At 39.8% G+C, this 14,979-nt stretch overlaps 1 protein-coding gene across 2 annotated transcripts in view; it reads left to right on the forward strand.

Moving 5' to 3' along the window:
- The first annotated feature begins 5,192 nt into the window (after window positions 1–5,192).
- LOC113044219 (tumor necrosis factor receptor superfamily member 16-like) overlaps window positions 5,193–14,979 on the forward strand; it is a 38,805-nt gene continuing 29,018 nt past the window's right edge. For both annotated transcript variants that reach the window (XR_003275857.1, XM_026203997.1), the window contains exons 1-2: window positions 5,193–5,476; window positions 9,593–9,755. Coding sequence is in view for 1 of the 2 variants with exons in the window: in XM_026203997.1 (XP_026059782.1) it covers window positions 5,441–5,476; window positions 9,593–9,755 (199 nt within the window). In the remaining variant the exon portion in view is untranslated. The remainder of the gene's footprint in view (window positions 5,477–9,592; window positions 9,756–14,979) is intronic.

Genomic DNA, 14,979 nt, shown 5'->3' on the forward strand with positions numbered 1-14,979 from the left:
AGCTTCATAATGATCATGAGAGTCTGATTGGTTGCCTGATTCAAATGAGCCCACCCCCTTGTCTCTATGACACTGTGATGCAGATTTATGTTCAATACAAAATCCCTATGTAATTTCCCATAGTAGGAAAAACACAGTGTTTCATGGGCGATCCCTCACCATACTATGTCAATGGGGCAACTTTGGGGGTCTCTAGCACCCCAAGGGTACAACTTGTACCCCTCTGCGAGGTATCCTCTCGCACAGCCTGATAGCCTCTCCAAATGTGGTGATTCACATGTTTCTGCGAAATTCTCCCTAGGAGCTACGATCCGTCAAAGTTGGCCGTAATGCATTTCCTATGGGCCGTTTTTCGGTCGTTTTTCGCCCGCTGTACGAACATCGTACGCCCGATCCCTTATAAAAGTCATAGCACACCATTCCCGAATAGGGCGCACGATTTGACACCTCTTTTGCGGGTCTGTGACAAAAGCTGCGGGACTAGTTACGCGCCGAAGTTTTGTACGGAAGAAAAATAAGAAGAATAATAATAAGTATGTGAGATAATAATAGTGATGCCTTGCCTCCGGCAAGCACCACTAACTAGAAGGTACATTTCCTGAAGAAAATGTGAGTGGTGCTTGCAGTGGCAAAACTCGCCCCTCTGTTGCTAGGGTGTTGCAATGAGGTTGCTAGGGTACATGGGGTGGTTGCTAGGTCGGTTGCTAGGGTCCCCATGATGGTTGCTAGGGCCGTTGCTAAGGTACCCAGGGTGGTTGCTAGGGTAATCGGGATGGTTGCTAGGCTGTTGCTATGTGGTTGCTAGGGTACCCGGGGTGGTTGCTAGGGCGGTTGCTAGGGTCCCCATGATGGTTGCTAGGGCGGTTGCTAGGGTACCCGGGGTGGTTGCTAGGGCGGTTGCTAGGGTCCCCATGATGGTTGCTAGGGCCGTTGCTAGGGTACTCAGGGTGGTTGCTAGGGTAATCGAGGTGGTTGCTAGGGTGTTGCTATGTGGTTGCTAGGGTACCCGGGGTGGTTGCTAGGGCGGTTGCTAGGGTCCCCATGATGGTTGCTAGGGCGGTTGCTAGGGTACCCAGGGTGGTTGCTAGGGTAATCGGGGCGGTTGCTAGGGTGTTGCTATGTGGTTGCTAGGGTACCCAGGGTGGTTACTAGGGCGGTTGCTAGGGTCCCCATGATGGTTGCTAGGGCCGTTGCTAGGGTACTCAGGGTGGTTGCTAGGGTTATCGAGGCGGTTGCTAGGGTGTTGCTATGTGATTGCTAGGGTACCCGGGGTGGTTGCTAGGCAGTTGCTATGGTCTCCTGGGTGGTTGTTATGATGTTACTAGGTGGTCGGTAGTTGTCACAGATGGTCACTATGTAGTTATTATAGAGTTCTTAGCCCATTTGAGCACTTAGCTAATCACTATTAGCATGTAGCTAATCACTGCTAGCATGACTAGCATGTTGGAAGTCCAGTGTGCTAGCACTAGTCAAAAAATCCAACCGCCATGTCTGTACGATGTTCTGATGCAGAGATATAGGTCGTGCAAAACGGTTGCTAGGGTACTCCGTTTGGTTGCTATGGAGTGGCTTGGAAGCTGCCAATGGTGATACTCCAATGGTTGCTTGCTAATATAAACCAACCCCCATGCCTCTACGATGTTCTGATGCGGAGATATAGATCTTGCAAAACGGTTGCTAGGGTACTGTGTTTGGTTGCTAGGGAGTGGCCTGGCAGCTGTCAATGATGATACTCCAATGGTTGCTTGCTAATATAAACCAACCCCCATGCTTCTATGTCTTTCAGATGTTAAGATATCTCTCTATACTTTGGGTTGCTAGGTAGCTCTTAATGGTTGCTAGGGCGTGGCTAGGTTGTCTTGAAGGAGATACATGATTGGCCGTTTGCTGCCCGAGTCAAACGAGCCCACCCTCATGTTTCTATGACACTTCTATCCAAAGTTATTCATTTGATCTTTTTCAATGGAAGTCTATGGAGCTTGTTGCTATGGTGCTCTATATGGTTGCTAGGGCGTGGCTTGATAGCTTCATAATGATCCTGAGAGTCTGATTGGTTGCCTGATTCAAATGAGCCCACCCCCTTGTCTCTATGACACTGTGATCCATAGTTATGTTCAATGCAATATCCCTATGTAATTTCCCACAGTAGGAAAAACACAGTGTTTCATGGGCGATCCCTTACCATTGTATGTCTATGGGGCAAATTTGGGGGTCTCTAGCCCCCCAGGGGTACAACTTTTACCCCACTTGGGGGTATGTTCTCGCACAGCCTGATAGCCTCTCCAAATGTGGTGATTCACGTGTTTCTGCGAAATTCTGTCTCTGAGCTACAATCCGTCAAAATTTTCCGTAATGCATTGTCTATGCGTTTTTTTCGGACGATTTTTCGCCCGCTGTACGAACATCGTACGCCCGATCGCTTATAAAAGTCATAGCACACCATTCCCGATTAGGCCGCACGATTTGACGCCTCTTTTGCGGGTCTGTGACGAAAGGTGCGGGACGAGTTACGCGTCAAAGTTTTGTACGGAAGAAGAATAATAAGAAGAATAATAAGTATGTGAGATAATAATAGTGATGCTTTGCCTCCGGCAAGCACCACTAATAAGTATGTGAGATAGTAATAGTGATGCCTTGCCTCCGGCAAGCACCACTAATAAGTATGTGAGATAATAATAGTAGTGCTTTGCCTCCGGCAAGCACCACTAATAATAAGTATGTGAGATAATAATAGTGATGCCTTGCCTCCGGCAAGCACCACTAATAATACTATAAAACACATACTGTCTATTCTAATTGCTATTCTATTCTAATTAAAAAACATCTGTGATAATACCAGACCCATTTAATGTGTTATTGTGAAATAGATAAAAGAGACAGATGATACAAAGACAATTATGATCAATAAAAAAAGTGCATTATGAGTATTACATTGTTCATTTATGTCTCTAACACTAAGGAACATCAATATATCTTGACAGATTTAATTTGATCCTGACTGGATTCATTATCCAGACTGAATTAATTGCACTGGCCAAAAAAAGATGCTGATCTTGCTGTCTTTCCTGACTGCTTGCTTGTTATCCATCGATCAGAAAACTCTTTCTGTGATGTCTTAATTTCAGAGAGTGAGTTAATTCAAGTGTGTGTGTGTGTGTGTGTGTGTGTGTGTGTGTGTGTATGTGTGTGTGTGTGTGTGTGTGTTTGACAAAAGGAGTAGTAGTGGTCGTCTTTGACAATGAAAGATGTGGATTGTTGACAAATTAACAGATCGATGGAGAACTGCTTCCGAATGGCTACATGAACCCAGTGATAGCAGATCTATTGTAACTTACACTTTAGACTTCAAAACACCAATCCAGATTGTAAAAGTGATGGTGATCCAAATTGGAATTGTGATTGGAATCCAAATTGTTTAGCTAAAGATTCATTGTCAAATGCATTTATCATTTGAATTCCCTCACTAGTTGTAACTGACAGGTGTCCACCGTAGTAGAGTAACCACCAGAAGTGACTGTATTAACTAATTACTAACTAAGATAGACCATGCAGTTAGAATGCTTTTGAACTCATTATCAGTTCAAATTCATGTCATGCCCTAGAGTTCAGTTAATGAAGCATCAGGCTGTCTGAATGAACACAAACTCTAAAATAACCATTTGACTGTTCATCACTGCTACATTGTTTATGTAAATGATGATGTTATCTAGAGGTAGTATAAATGGATGTATTCAAATGTTTATAAATGATGTCACCCTAGTTGAGATCCTCACTGTTTTTGTGCCATATAATCATTGCTCTGACAGATAAAAAGTAGTTTTTCCATCACTGTTAAATTTGAAATCCTCTTTCAAAATTGTAAAATAGATGGTGAGTTTCTGAAGCCCCATTCCAGTGTCACTGGATCTTAAGATGTGTTGATGCTAGTCAGCAGTCTCTGTAAAACGGACTATTTGAAGACCACTTTAAGAAAGGTCTTGCTCTGCTGTAATGGACTGGTAAGCTTATGTTACAGTTCTATGTTACCTTTAAAGCTTATATCAGCACAAAGGATCATCGCTCTTCACTCTCAGCACATTCATTTTCTAAGTAAACAGAAAGAGCTCAAATTAAATTGAGAAGCAAAATTGCATAATCTATTAAGATGGGTGTCCATCCCCCCAGAGAATATATTTTTTTAAATGACCTTTACTGCTTAAATAGATGTAACAATATTTATGCTAAAATTTTAGAATTAGACTAAAAGGCATTTTACTTGCTATAAATATGTATAAACTATTAATCAGGTGACAGAGGGCATGCACAAGATTGTGTACAACACATTTACACTAAAGTTTTGATCACATTAATAATTTAGAGGCCTCAGAGATTTGTGTCTCAAATATGATAAAACAGGCTTTATAAAAAAAAAAAATTATAAGAAAATGCACTAAATTCAAGATATAAAAAAGTCTTATCATTACACAGTTTTAATCCTCCAGGGGAAAAAAAAAAGTAGATAATTGAGAAAATTATATTTGCAGTGCACCAACCTGCTTCTATAAAAGCACTCACTTACAAGCTGAAATTTCACAGCCATATTTACAACACATGTGTTTCATAAATACTGAACAGGTGGAACAAATATCGGGGGAATGGAGGTGAAAAGGAAAAAATCGTAAAAACCTCTGATCCCTGGAGTCTTATCACGCCTCATAGCTCACATCGGTGACTCATTGGCTGCAGTCGCCCTCCTGTGGCGTCTGTTTGATTACACCCGTCCCGTGACGTCACACCCATTACACTCATTCACGCCAGTGATTTTATTTATTTATTTACATTCTACATTTCAATTTTAAAGGACTTGGTTTGCAAATACATTTGATTTACTGTTTCAAAAAACGCGTTTTATTCTATAATTAAAATACAGAGCTTATGGAGTCAGTGTACAGAGATGTCTAGAAATTCATGCTTATTTGGATAAGATATATAAAAGCACTCACTATATATTCACATAGATATATATGCATATGTAGGAGACGGCAAAGCAATACGTAAGAATAATGAGTCTAAAGGCGATCAGATCAAACCCTCTCATTCAAGTCTTCTGCATTATGCGTTTCTCTTCGAGATAAAGTGAGAGAGATACTAGAAAGAGAGAGAGAGAGGTGCTGATGGGGGGAGTTGGCAAGCACTCGTGCCCCCATCATCTCTTCGTGCACGACTCTCTCCTCCGCAGTGCACTGCTGGACAGCGCTGAGTGCGGAGTACTGGACAGTGCAGGACAGTTAGCGCGCATCAGCGAGGGCACGCGCTACCGTACAGTCCTAAAGTCCCAAGCGCCAGCCGCGCACGAGAGCAGCACCTACATGGAGCTAATATGAACTGTCTGAGGGCTGATCTTTACTTCACGACTCACACTAACAGATTTACAGTTTGAGAGGGAAGGGACATATCAGACATGGACACCTTGGTGTGGATCTGGATTTGTGGAGCGGTAAGTGTTTGCATTAGTTTAGCGCAAGTGCGCGCAGCGATCATCAGCTGGACTGGGGTGAATATAAAGGTTAATTGAGATCAGGTGAAGCCCTTCGGCTCGCGTGATGCTCCGGTTATGGTGATGCGGATCTGAGGAGCGCCGGTGGATTCGGCTGAACTTGTTTTCGGTCTGTGGTAGTGATGACTAATCTCGGATGCTCGGTGTCTGGAGAACAGGTGTCAGCCTTCCGTACTCTTTTAGTCTTTTAAAATGAACCTACACGTTCAGTGTGATTATTATCCCAGCAAATAGGCTACAGAAATGTGCGCCCAGCTGTAACCAAACTTTCACGTCAAGTTTCCGCAGTTAAACATGAGTTTGTCGAATTATTCGACCGGTTTCCATCGTTGCCACATAGGCCTAATAGCTTATTTTAGCCGATTTTACTATCTGTGTGTTTACAGTGCACATATTATAATGACTTACAGGGGAATCATAATTTTAAAAAGGAATTTCTGTAGGTAATTTCAACAACCCGAAAGTGTTCGTACCCTGTGCAGGTACTATTTAGACCGACAGTATGGGTAATAATGCGCAGAATTCATTACAAGAAGTATAATAAGAATTACCAATATAATCATAGTTTTCACCAATTAGTATAATTATTCTTGCTGCTGAAAATCATAAAAATATGATGCATTTATACTCTACCTTTTACAGTTAATCACTCTAAATGGTCCATAAACTCCTTCAAAATCTTGTCTTTTAATTTTTAATAATTTTTTTTGATGATTACAGTGGTGCCACATTGGAGACAACTATCTGTGGTATTTTTGGCATGAACTTATCATGGTACATTTTTGTAAGGGATACGTCTGATGGTCAGGGTAAGAAACATGTGACCCTGAGGGTCCCCTACTGAGTGCCCTATGTGACCCTCACCAGCTCCAGTCTCGTGTGACACGGGCCAAATCAATTTAAGCATGCACACGCTCTTGACTAAACACAATTACATCGGGACCTCTTTTCAGATCTGAGTTTGCAAAATGGCAAACGGAGCCAGCAGTTCATTTTGATCCAGGTGAAGAATCTCCGCTGACACATGAGCCAGGAGCGCTCCGTCTGGATGTGATCTTACAGCTGTGTGAAGCTGCTTTGCTCCTATTCAACTTTACAAGATATCTGGCAAGGACAGAAACAGCCTAATTGGTGTTGAAAAAAAGTAATAGCATGTTGAGCCTGGATGTTCAGTAGCATTTCCTGGCAGTGCTGTACGGACAGGTGCAGATCACTGAAAAGCACAGTAATGATAGGGGCTAAATAGCCTACAGTATGTAAATGAGGACAAACCAAATTACCCATTATTTGATTTTCCAATTGAGTACATTCCTTGACTTGACCAAAGGGAAATATTTATCAGATTTGATAAATTTAGTTCCCAAACTGCAGCTAAGTAAATCCACAGACACTAGTACACACATACTCTTTGCTCAGATGTCTTGAGCATCGGCCATGCTCCAGACTGGGGAGTCCATTAAAGCATGCCAAGTTAACTCATCGGCACGCTTACTCAAGCGAATGCAAATTGAGAGAAAAAAGAAAGGAAGACGCCAGGGTTTGACGAAGCGGGAGAGAGAGAGTGAGAGAGTAAATGAGGGGGTGAGTTGGCTGCTGTACTGGTGCATCTGTTTCTGAATGAGAACGAGAGAGGATGTGGATGAGAGGCGAGAAGGAGGAGGAGGAGCACAGAAAGAGGAGTCTTAAAGGGCAAGAGAGTGAATGAGAGAGAGACTAGGAAGGTGGAGAAGATTAGGAACAAGAGATCATGTTTTAGGGAAAATGTGTAGGAAATCAGAGAGCTTTTCCCTTTTTGCTTTGACTGTGGGGAGTCTAGATGGTGACAACCTGACCAGATTTGATGTAATTGTTACAACTTGTAACATGCTATGGTTTCTATTAAAGCATGTTTGTGTGTGAGCGAGAGAGAAAGAGGATATGCTTATTCATAATTAATGCAAGGAGAAAAATGTGCTCTGAGTTTAATTACTCTTGTGTGTGTGTGTGTGTGTGTGTGTGTGTGTGTGTGTGCATGCTTGTTTGTGATTGTGTCTTTGAAATGCTCTGGAGTCCACAGGTTAATGAATGAATCTGTGCTTCTTTTCACAGCTATATTAAAGTGAAATGCATCTACAAGGCCCACTTAGTCCTCAACAGTAGAGTTCCAGAAGTAAAAATGCCATTCATTTACACCACAGAGGAATAGATTTGAATGATATTGCATAAACCTTTCAAAATAAACATACCCTGAGCTCAGAGGTTAAGATACTATTAATGTTGCTACAGCAGTCACACGCCAGAGTCATTTCTAGTTCATTTTTATTTTTGATTGAACTTCTGTACACAACACTTAATTTGATTAGTTCTTTGAAAAATAAGTTAGGCTATTTTCACACTTTTTTGTTAAAATCAAGGTTTTTTCATGTTAAATATCTCTGTTTGCTTTGATTCATGTCTTATGACACTTTACTGTAGAAACTGAAGAATTCCTATGGAGGAAATTAATGAGAAAAAATTCATCCGCTGTGGATGGTCACTGCTATACGCATAAAACACATCACATATTAGCACTAAGCATGATAGAATGACCAGACTGAAGTTATAGAGAGAGTAGTAGTAAATTAGTAGTATTAAACTAGTAAATTAAATCAAATTGAAGTCTGTGTCCTCATTAATGAGCCTCTAAGTCATCATAAACACACACACGCACGCACGCGCGCGCACACACACACACACACACACAAACACACAAAATAAATGCATGAAAATGCATTTAAAATTTTATTTTAAATAAAATTGGTGTTGGTTTTTTCAACACCAATTAGGCTGTTTCTGTCCTTGCCAGATATCTTTCATGTAGTTTGTTTTGTTGTGTGTAAACTAAAGTTTATTCAAATTAGAAAGTTTATCTAAAATTAAATTGTAAATTTAGCATTTAACACTACTGGCTCCAAGATTTTATTTAGTATTTTGTTCTATGAACAATAAAACCTAAAGCTTAAGATTTTTTTTGTGGTGTACCATTCATCAATGTTTGAATCATTATCAATAATCACTATTGTTCATTAAGTATTGTTCAATTTAGTGTTATACATATGTTATCATATTCAAACAGTCATAATCTCTCCAAGTTTACTGGGTTTTACACGATTTTATTCTTTTGTACTCTCACATTTTCACGTGTGCTTTCAATTTTTCAAATGTAAAAAAAAAAAAAAAAAAACTGCATCCGTTTAGGGAGTAGTGCACAGTCAGTAGGTTTGAAGTGTAAAGGCAGGCAAAAGTAAGAACAATTTCACCACTTGCCACATGTTTTTGACCCCTTGGGTAATTGACAATATTCAACAAGCTGTGAAAGATGAAGTGCATAGTGGAAAGGTAGGGCTAATAGATGTCTTGAGTAAAGAGGGTCTGTGGACTCTGATCTGGGAGACCTCGATGTGCAACTTTTGTGAATTTGTACCTGTGACAATACGAGAGAAACAGCGGCACATGCAGTAGACATATGTATAACTGTCTGTCTCATCTGGCTCTACGCACCCCAGAATTTGGACACACCAGTGAAATGCAATCAGCAAAATATACTGTGATGCAGCTGTTACCAAACTGTAGTCCCCATATGTGGCAATTATGAAGGAGTTTATGGACCATGAGAGGGATTAACTGTAAAAAGTTGAGTACACTGCCAAAAGATCTTTTCCAGTACAAATATCTAAATGCATCATATTTTTTTATGATTTTTAGCAGTAAGTATAATTATACTAATTGGTGAAAACTATGATTATATTGTCCATTATTGCCCATAGTCCTGTCGGTCTATGATTAAAACGTTTTGAGTAAACTTAAGTTCAGAATCAGTTTAGCATGTCTTGTCCTCTGTCTGCTGAATAAATTGCAGCAATTAGCGGAGAATAAGAAGGAAATAGCATTTAAGGAATATCAATATTACTATATTGTCTCGCAAACACTTTAATTAACGCATTAACATCAAAATATCTCAGGGGGTTTATGGGTAATTGGAGAACATGTAGACCCTTAGAGAGATGGAATAATAATGTCTGTCTGTTCTTTCTGTAGCTTGGACTGGTGTCCGGCTCTAAGCTTGAGCAGGCCATAGACGAGGAGTGTGATTCGGGCAGTTTCACTCGAGGTGGGGAATGCTGTTTGCAGTGTCCTCCAGGAGAGGGAGTGGTCAAGGAGTGTGGGACCACCCAGACCGAATGCAGTCAATGCTTAGACAGTGAGTACAATTTCTCATATACACAAACAGTACTCACATGCAAACCCACTTAAATGCATGTAAGTCATGTAACACATAGAAGTGTTCATGCACAAGCATATTTCACGTTCTCCCAATCTTCTATGCATATGCACACACAAATTTTCCCACCATCATAAACCCTTACTTTCACACAAATACATTTCTTTACACATATTTAGTCTCTCACACACTTATTAACACATAATTATGTTCTCTTGCTCCCTCACACATGCACACATACCGTATTTTCCGGACTATAAGTCACACTTTTTTTTCATAGTTTGGCTGGTCCTGCGACTTATAGCCTATGAGGAAAACTAGAAAGAGAGGAACAGAGGAAAACAGGATGCGATAGATGGATACAAATGGAAAGACAAACTATGTTGCCATTTTTTAACAATATAAATTATATTGTTTAAAAATGTGGGGTCTGTAAGATTTTATAAATAAGTCTCTTATGATCAACAAGTCTGCATTTTTGATTGAAAATACAGTAAAAACTAATATTAATATAACTGTTTTTTATTTCAATATGTTTTATGTAATTTATTCCTGTGATGCAAAGCTTTTTTTTCCCATCATTACTCCTGTCTTCAGTGTCACATGATTCTTCAGAAATCATTCTAATATGATTATTTTCTACTCAAGAAACATTTCTTCTTATTATTGTTATTATTATTATCAATGTTGAGTTGTACTGCTCAATATTTTTGTGAAGAAAATGACTTTTTTTCAGAATTCTTTGAAGAATGGAAATTTAAAAAATATAGTATATTCTTTCTATTCACCAACATATTTAAAAACTGCACTGGCACATTTGGAAATGACAAGACACATTTTGTTCACCTGTTTTACAGCAGGTCTCATTCTTTTGTTGTGAGTGTTTCCTAAAGGAGCTCTTTCCTACTTTCTGTTCTCAGTAAGAGAAACGCTCACAGAGAGAAGCACTTAGGACGACAGGCCTGAAATAGAGAAGGTCTTATGTTTCAGGACAGGACAATTTACATCAATATCCCAACTGGGTGATTTTTGTTTTTTCAAGCTGTGTGGGATATAAATAAAGATGCGGGTTGGTGCCGATAGCCTCGTGGTTAGTGCGTCGACATATTGAGCAACTGTGCTCACTGCGACTCCTTAAAGAAAAAAAAAATACATTTGGTGGATGCTATATTAGAAAAGGCCTGTGGTCTTTTACCCAGTGTTGGCAAAGACACACACACACACACACACACACACACACACTCACACACACTCACACTCGCGTGCTTCTTTCATGCATCCTCGCCCCCTTATCCCCTACCCAGTCTAGACACACGCATACATCAGCAACTATTGAAATATTTAGTTGTCCATTTTTCTGTTCCAAGTTCCCTCACACACACAAACTCATGGCAATGTGTGTGTGTTCAAAATCTGAGTCACACAAACCTCTCACCATCGAAGCTACCGTCTCATTCGCCATTTCTACACATATCAGACCAATGTCTTTGAATCACACACACATGCTAGCATGATTACTTTGGTTCATCAATAAAGCCTGAGAGCTTGCAAATGATCTTGTAGCTCCACTGGTAGAGTTTGATAGTTACTGTGGGAGACATGCTGAACTGGAATCAGTCAGTGTGTTATTTTAGACAGAGCGGACTAATAACTGATGGGGATTTGGGAAATAACTGCATTAGATAATGATGCTTAAGCACAGACAACATCAGATGCCCTAACCCAACCAGACTGAGACTAATACAGCCCTTATTCATCTGAGAGAAAGAAAGAAAGAAAGACAGGAAGAAAGAAAGAAAGAAAGAAAGAAAGAAAGAATATATATCTAGAAAGAGCTCAATGCTACTGAACATTTAGGCAGAACTCAGGACTGGCGCCTTTACTGTTTTTATTGGCCTATATGCAGCCGCTCTACCGTTCCACGGATTTATTACTTTAACAGTATTATAACAGAAACAGTCATACTAATAAGGAACAACTGAATTGAGAAAACAGATCAAGACATTGTAGTTCTGATAAACCGATATGGTTGTGATTATGGATCAGAATACAGTGCATTACGCAATGGAGGTTTTTCCTCGGCCCATTCAGTATTAGGTTACTTTTATGAAATCTTTCTAAATGTGCCGGCAAAATATTGGCAAACAGACCTAGTTACAGTTCTCTTCAAGCAAATGACAGTCAAGCAGAAAACCGGCTCTGAAAGAAAGCTTAAAAAGATCTCCTGCACCTGGCTGATTTGTCTGTAATTGTAAAAGGATAAAATCACAGAGACTTGGGCTGATGATGTCACAGGAAGACACACCGCATCATGCAGTATGAGGCTTTTTCCGTTTGCCCTCCTGACAGGAACGGTTGTGTGTGATGAAGTTATTTATTATGCGTGTAAACAGTCATCAGTAGAGCATGTGTGTGTGGGTGGGCGGGCGCTCTGTTGTTTTTGTTAGTGTTGTGATATGTGTTTATAATCGGTGAAGGGACGGCAGCGTTCAGGTGTAGCCCTACAAACACCCGACTGGTGCTCTGTTCATCTGTTCACAGTTGAATGCACATGCTCCATACAAATGCCACAAAAGTCTTTACTCACTATGAAGATGAAATGTTTAAAGAAAACTCAAACAAGAAGGTAAACATTCAAGTCAAACTATAGAAGTAATGAAAATAAGATGGAGATCAGACAGCATAGGGCCAGGTGTTCCTGTCTCAATGTCAGGTATATTACAGTAAACACAAAACAGACAAACAACGACAAATACTGCATAGATCTGTGGGGTGATTGAGAATGAATGAGGAAAGTCACGTGAGAGGAGGCAATGCCTCCATTGAGATATGATTGGATATGACTGGTTATGTTCGGCTGTGATTGGTTCATGTGATAAAGCACGCCTCTTGTGTTTGTGTGAATCAGTCTGAATGAAGAATATAATGGCGTTAATGGGACTAATAAAAAAAAAGTAAATAAACCACTCACTTGTAATAATTTCTTACATCAAAATAAGAATTTAAAATGGCATGAAAACGTGATATGTGGGAGTTTTTAGTAAGTAATCATTTTAAAGTAAATCTCTTTGTCTGTGACCAATATTTACCGAGTTTTGACGACTGATGAACTGAAAAAAAAAGTGTGAGTTTTGGCTTATTTTGCATTTCATGAGAGCTACGGATTCCAAAAAACATTGGAAAACAAAACAAAACAAAAAAATACTTCCAGAAAACATTGTCGGTGAACACAATCCACCCTTCGCCGTTGCCGGCTAAAACTATATATGCCAAAAAAGGTAAACATGATCCAGAAGCGCAGGCATTTTCTCTGAGCCAATGCTCAGAGTTCTTCTCAAAGAGCCAAGTCCTTTTTGGAAAACTGGGACACTATGTCATCCGGACTAAAGAGGACAAGGACAACCCAAGTTGTTGTCAGCGCTCAGTTCAGAAGCCTACATCTCTGATGGTATGGGGTTGCATGAGTGCATGTGGCATGGGCAGCTCACACATCTGGAAAGGCACCATCAATGCTGAAAGGTATATCCAAGTTCTAGAACAACATATGCTCCCATCCAGACGTCGTCTCTTTCAGGGAAGACCTTGCATTTTCCAACATGACAATGCCAGACCACATACTGCATCAATAACAACATCATGGCTGCGTAGAAGCCGGGTACTGAAATGACCAGCCTGCAGTCCAGATCTTTGACCCATAGAAAACATTTAGTGCAACATAAAGAGGAAGATGTGACAAAAATGATATAAGACAGTTGAGCAACTAGAAGCCTGTATTAGACAAGAATGGGACAACATTCCTATTCCTAAACTTGAGCAACTCCTCAGTCCCCAGACGTTTGCAGACTGTTATAAAAAGAAGAGGGGATTCCACACAGTGGTAAACATGGCCTTGTCCCAACTTTTTGAGATGTGTTGATGCCATGAAATTTAAAATCAACTTATTTTTCCCTTAAAATTATACATTTTCTCAGTTTAAACATTTGATATATCATCTATGTTGTATTCTGAATAAAATATTGAAATTTGAAACTTCCACACCGATGCATTCTGTTTTTATTCACAATTTGTACAGTGTCCCAACTTTTTTGGAATCAGATTTGTAGAATTCTGATTATGTTGTTAATGTAAAAATATAAAATATATATATATTTTTTCTGATAGTGTCAGTAAAGTTTATTTACGGGGACAAAAATTGACATTTGATTAAAAAAAAATTATATCTATCTATATTTAAACATACAGTATTTTCCCAACTATAAGTCTCACTTATTTTCATAGTTTGGCTGGTCCTGCGACTTATAGTCAGGAGCGACCTATTTATCTAAATTAATTTGACATGAACCAAGAGAAATGAACTAAGAGAAATGAACCAAGAGAAAACATTACTGTCTACAGCCGACAGAGAGCGCTCTATGCTGCGCTGTGCTCCTGTAGCCTACACTGAAATCATAGAGCGCCCTCTCGAATGTTTTCTCTTGGTTCTTGATTCTAAATGAATGCGACTTATAGTCCAGTGTGACATATATATGTTTTTTTCCTCATCATGATGTATTTTTGGACTGATGCGACTTATACTCAGGTGCGACTTATAGTCCGAAAAATACGGTACATACCAGGGGTGTTTCCTCCGAGTAGGCAATGCAGTGTCTTTCCAAAATATTGGAAGAGAAATAAATATTTGTAGTATAAAAATAAAACAATAGCAATATTACAAAATATAACATTAAAAAGTGTAGATGGATAGATAGACAGACAGACAGATGGATAGATATTGAGAAGAATATATTATTTCGCTATATTGCTAGGCCAGCCTTATTTGGGCGACAAATGGACTGATCTCCAACTCTCCGCTGCAGAACAAGGTCGTATCCATCCATTAATAAATAATGAAGGAGAAAGCGAGTGAACAAACAGATGGGCTGAAAGGGTTGTTCGGCTGAATTGACACTTTCACAGTTCACCGTGGCCTGCAACACATGACCCATATGTTTACCCACAATCCCCTCTACTCTCATGGAGCACTGGAGACCAGTCTGCTCTTTGCTCTTACAAAGAACATCATTTATTGAGTGTCTATGTGTGTGTGTGTGTGTGTGTGTGTGTGTGTGTGTTTGTGGTGCAAATGAAGGTGGTACACAGTGCAATGGTGAATAGGTACATAATGTGTAGGCACTTCAGAGCATTTTATTTTAATTTGTATAGA

Source organism: Carassius auratus, chromosome 3 (genome assembly GCF_003368295.1).
Source record: "Carassius auratus strain Wakin chromosome 3, ASM336829v1, whole genome shotgun sequence".
NCBI classification, from domain to species: Eukaryota; Metazoa; Chordata; class Actinopteri; order Cypriniformes; family Cyprinidae; genus Carassius; species Carassius auratus.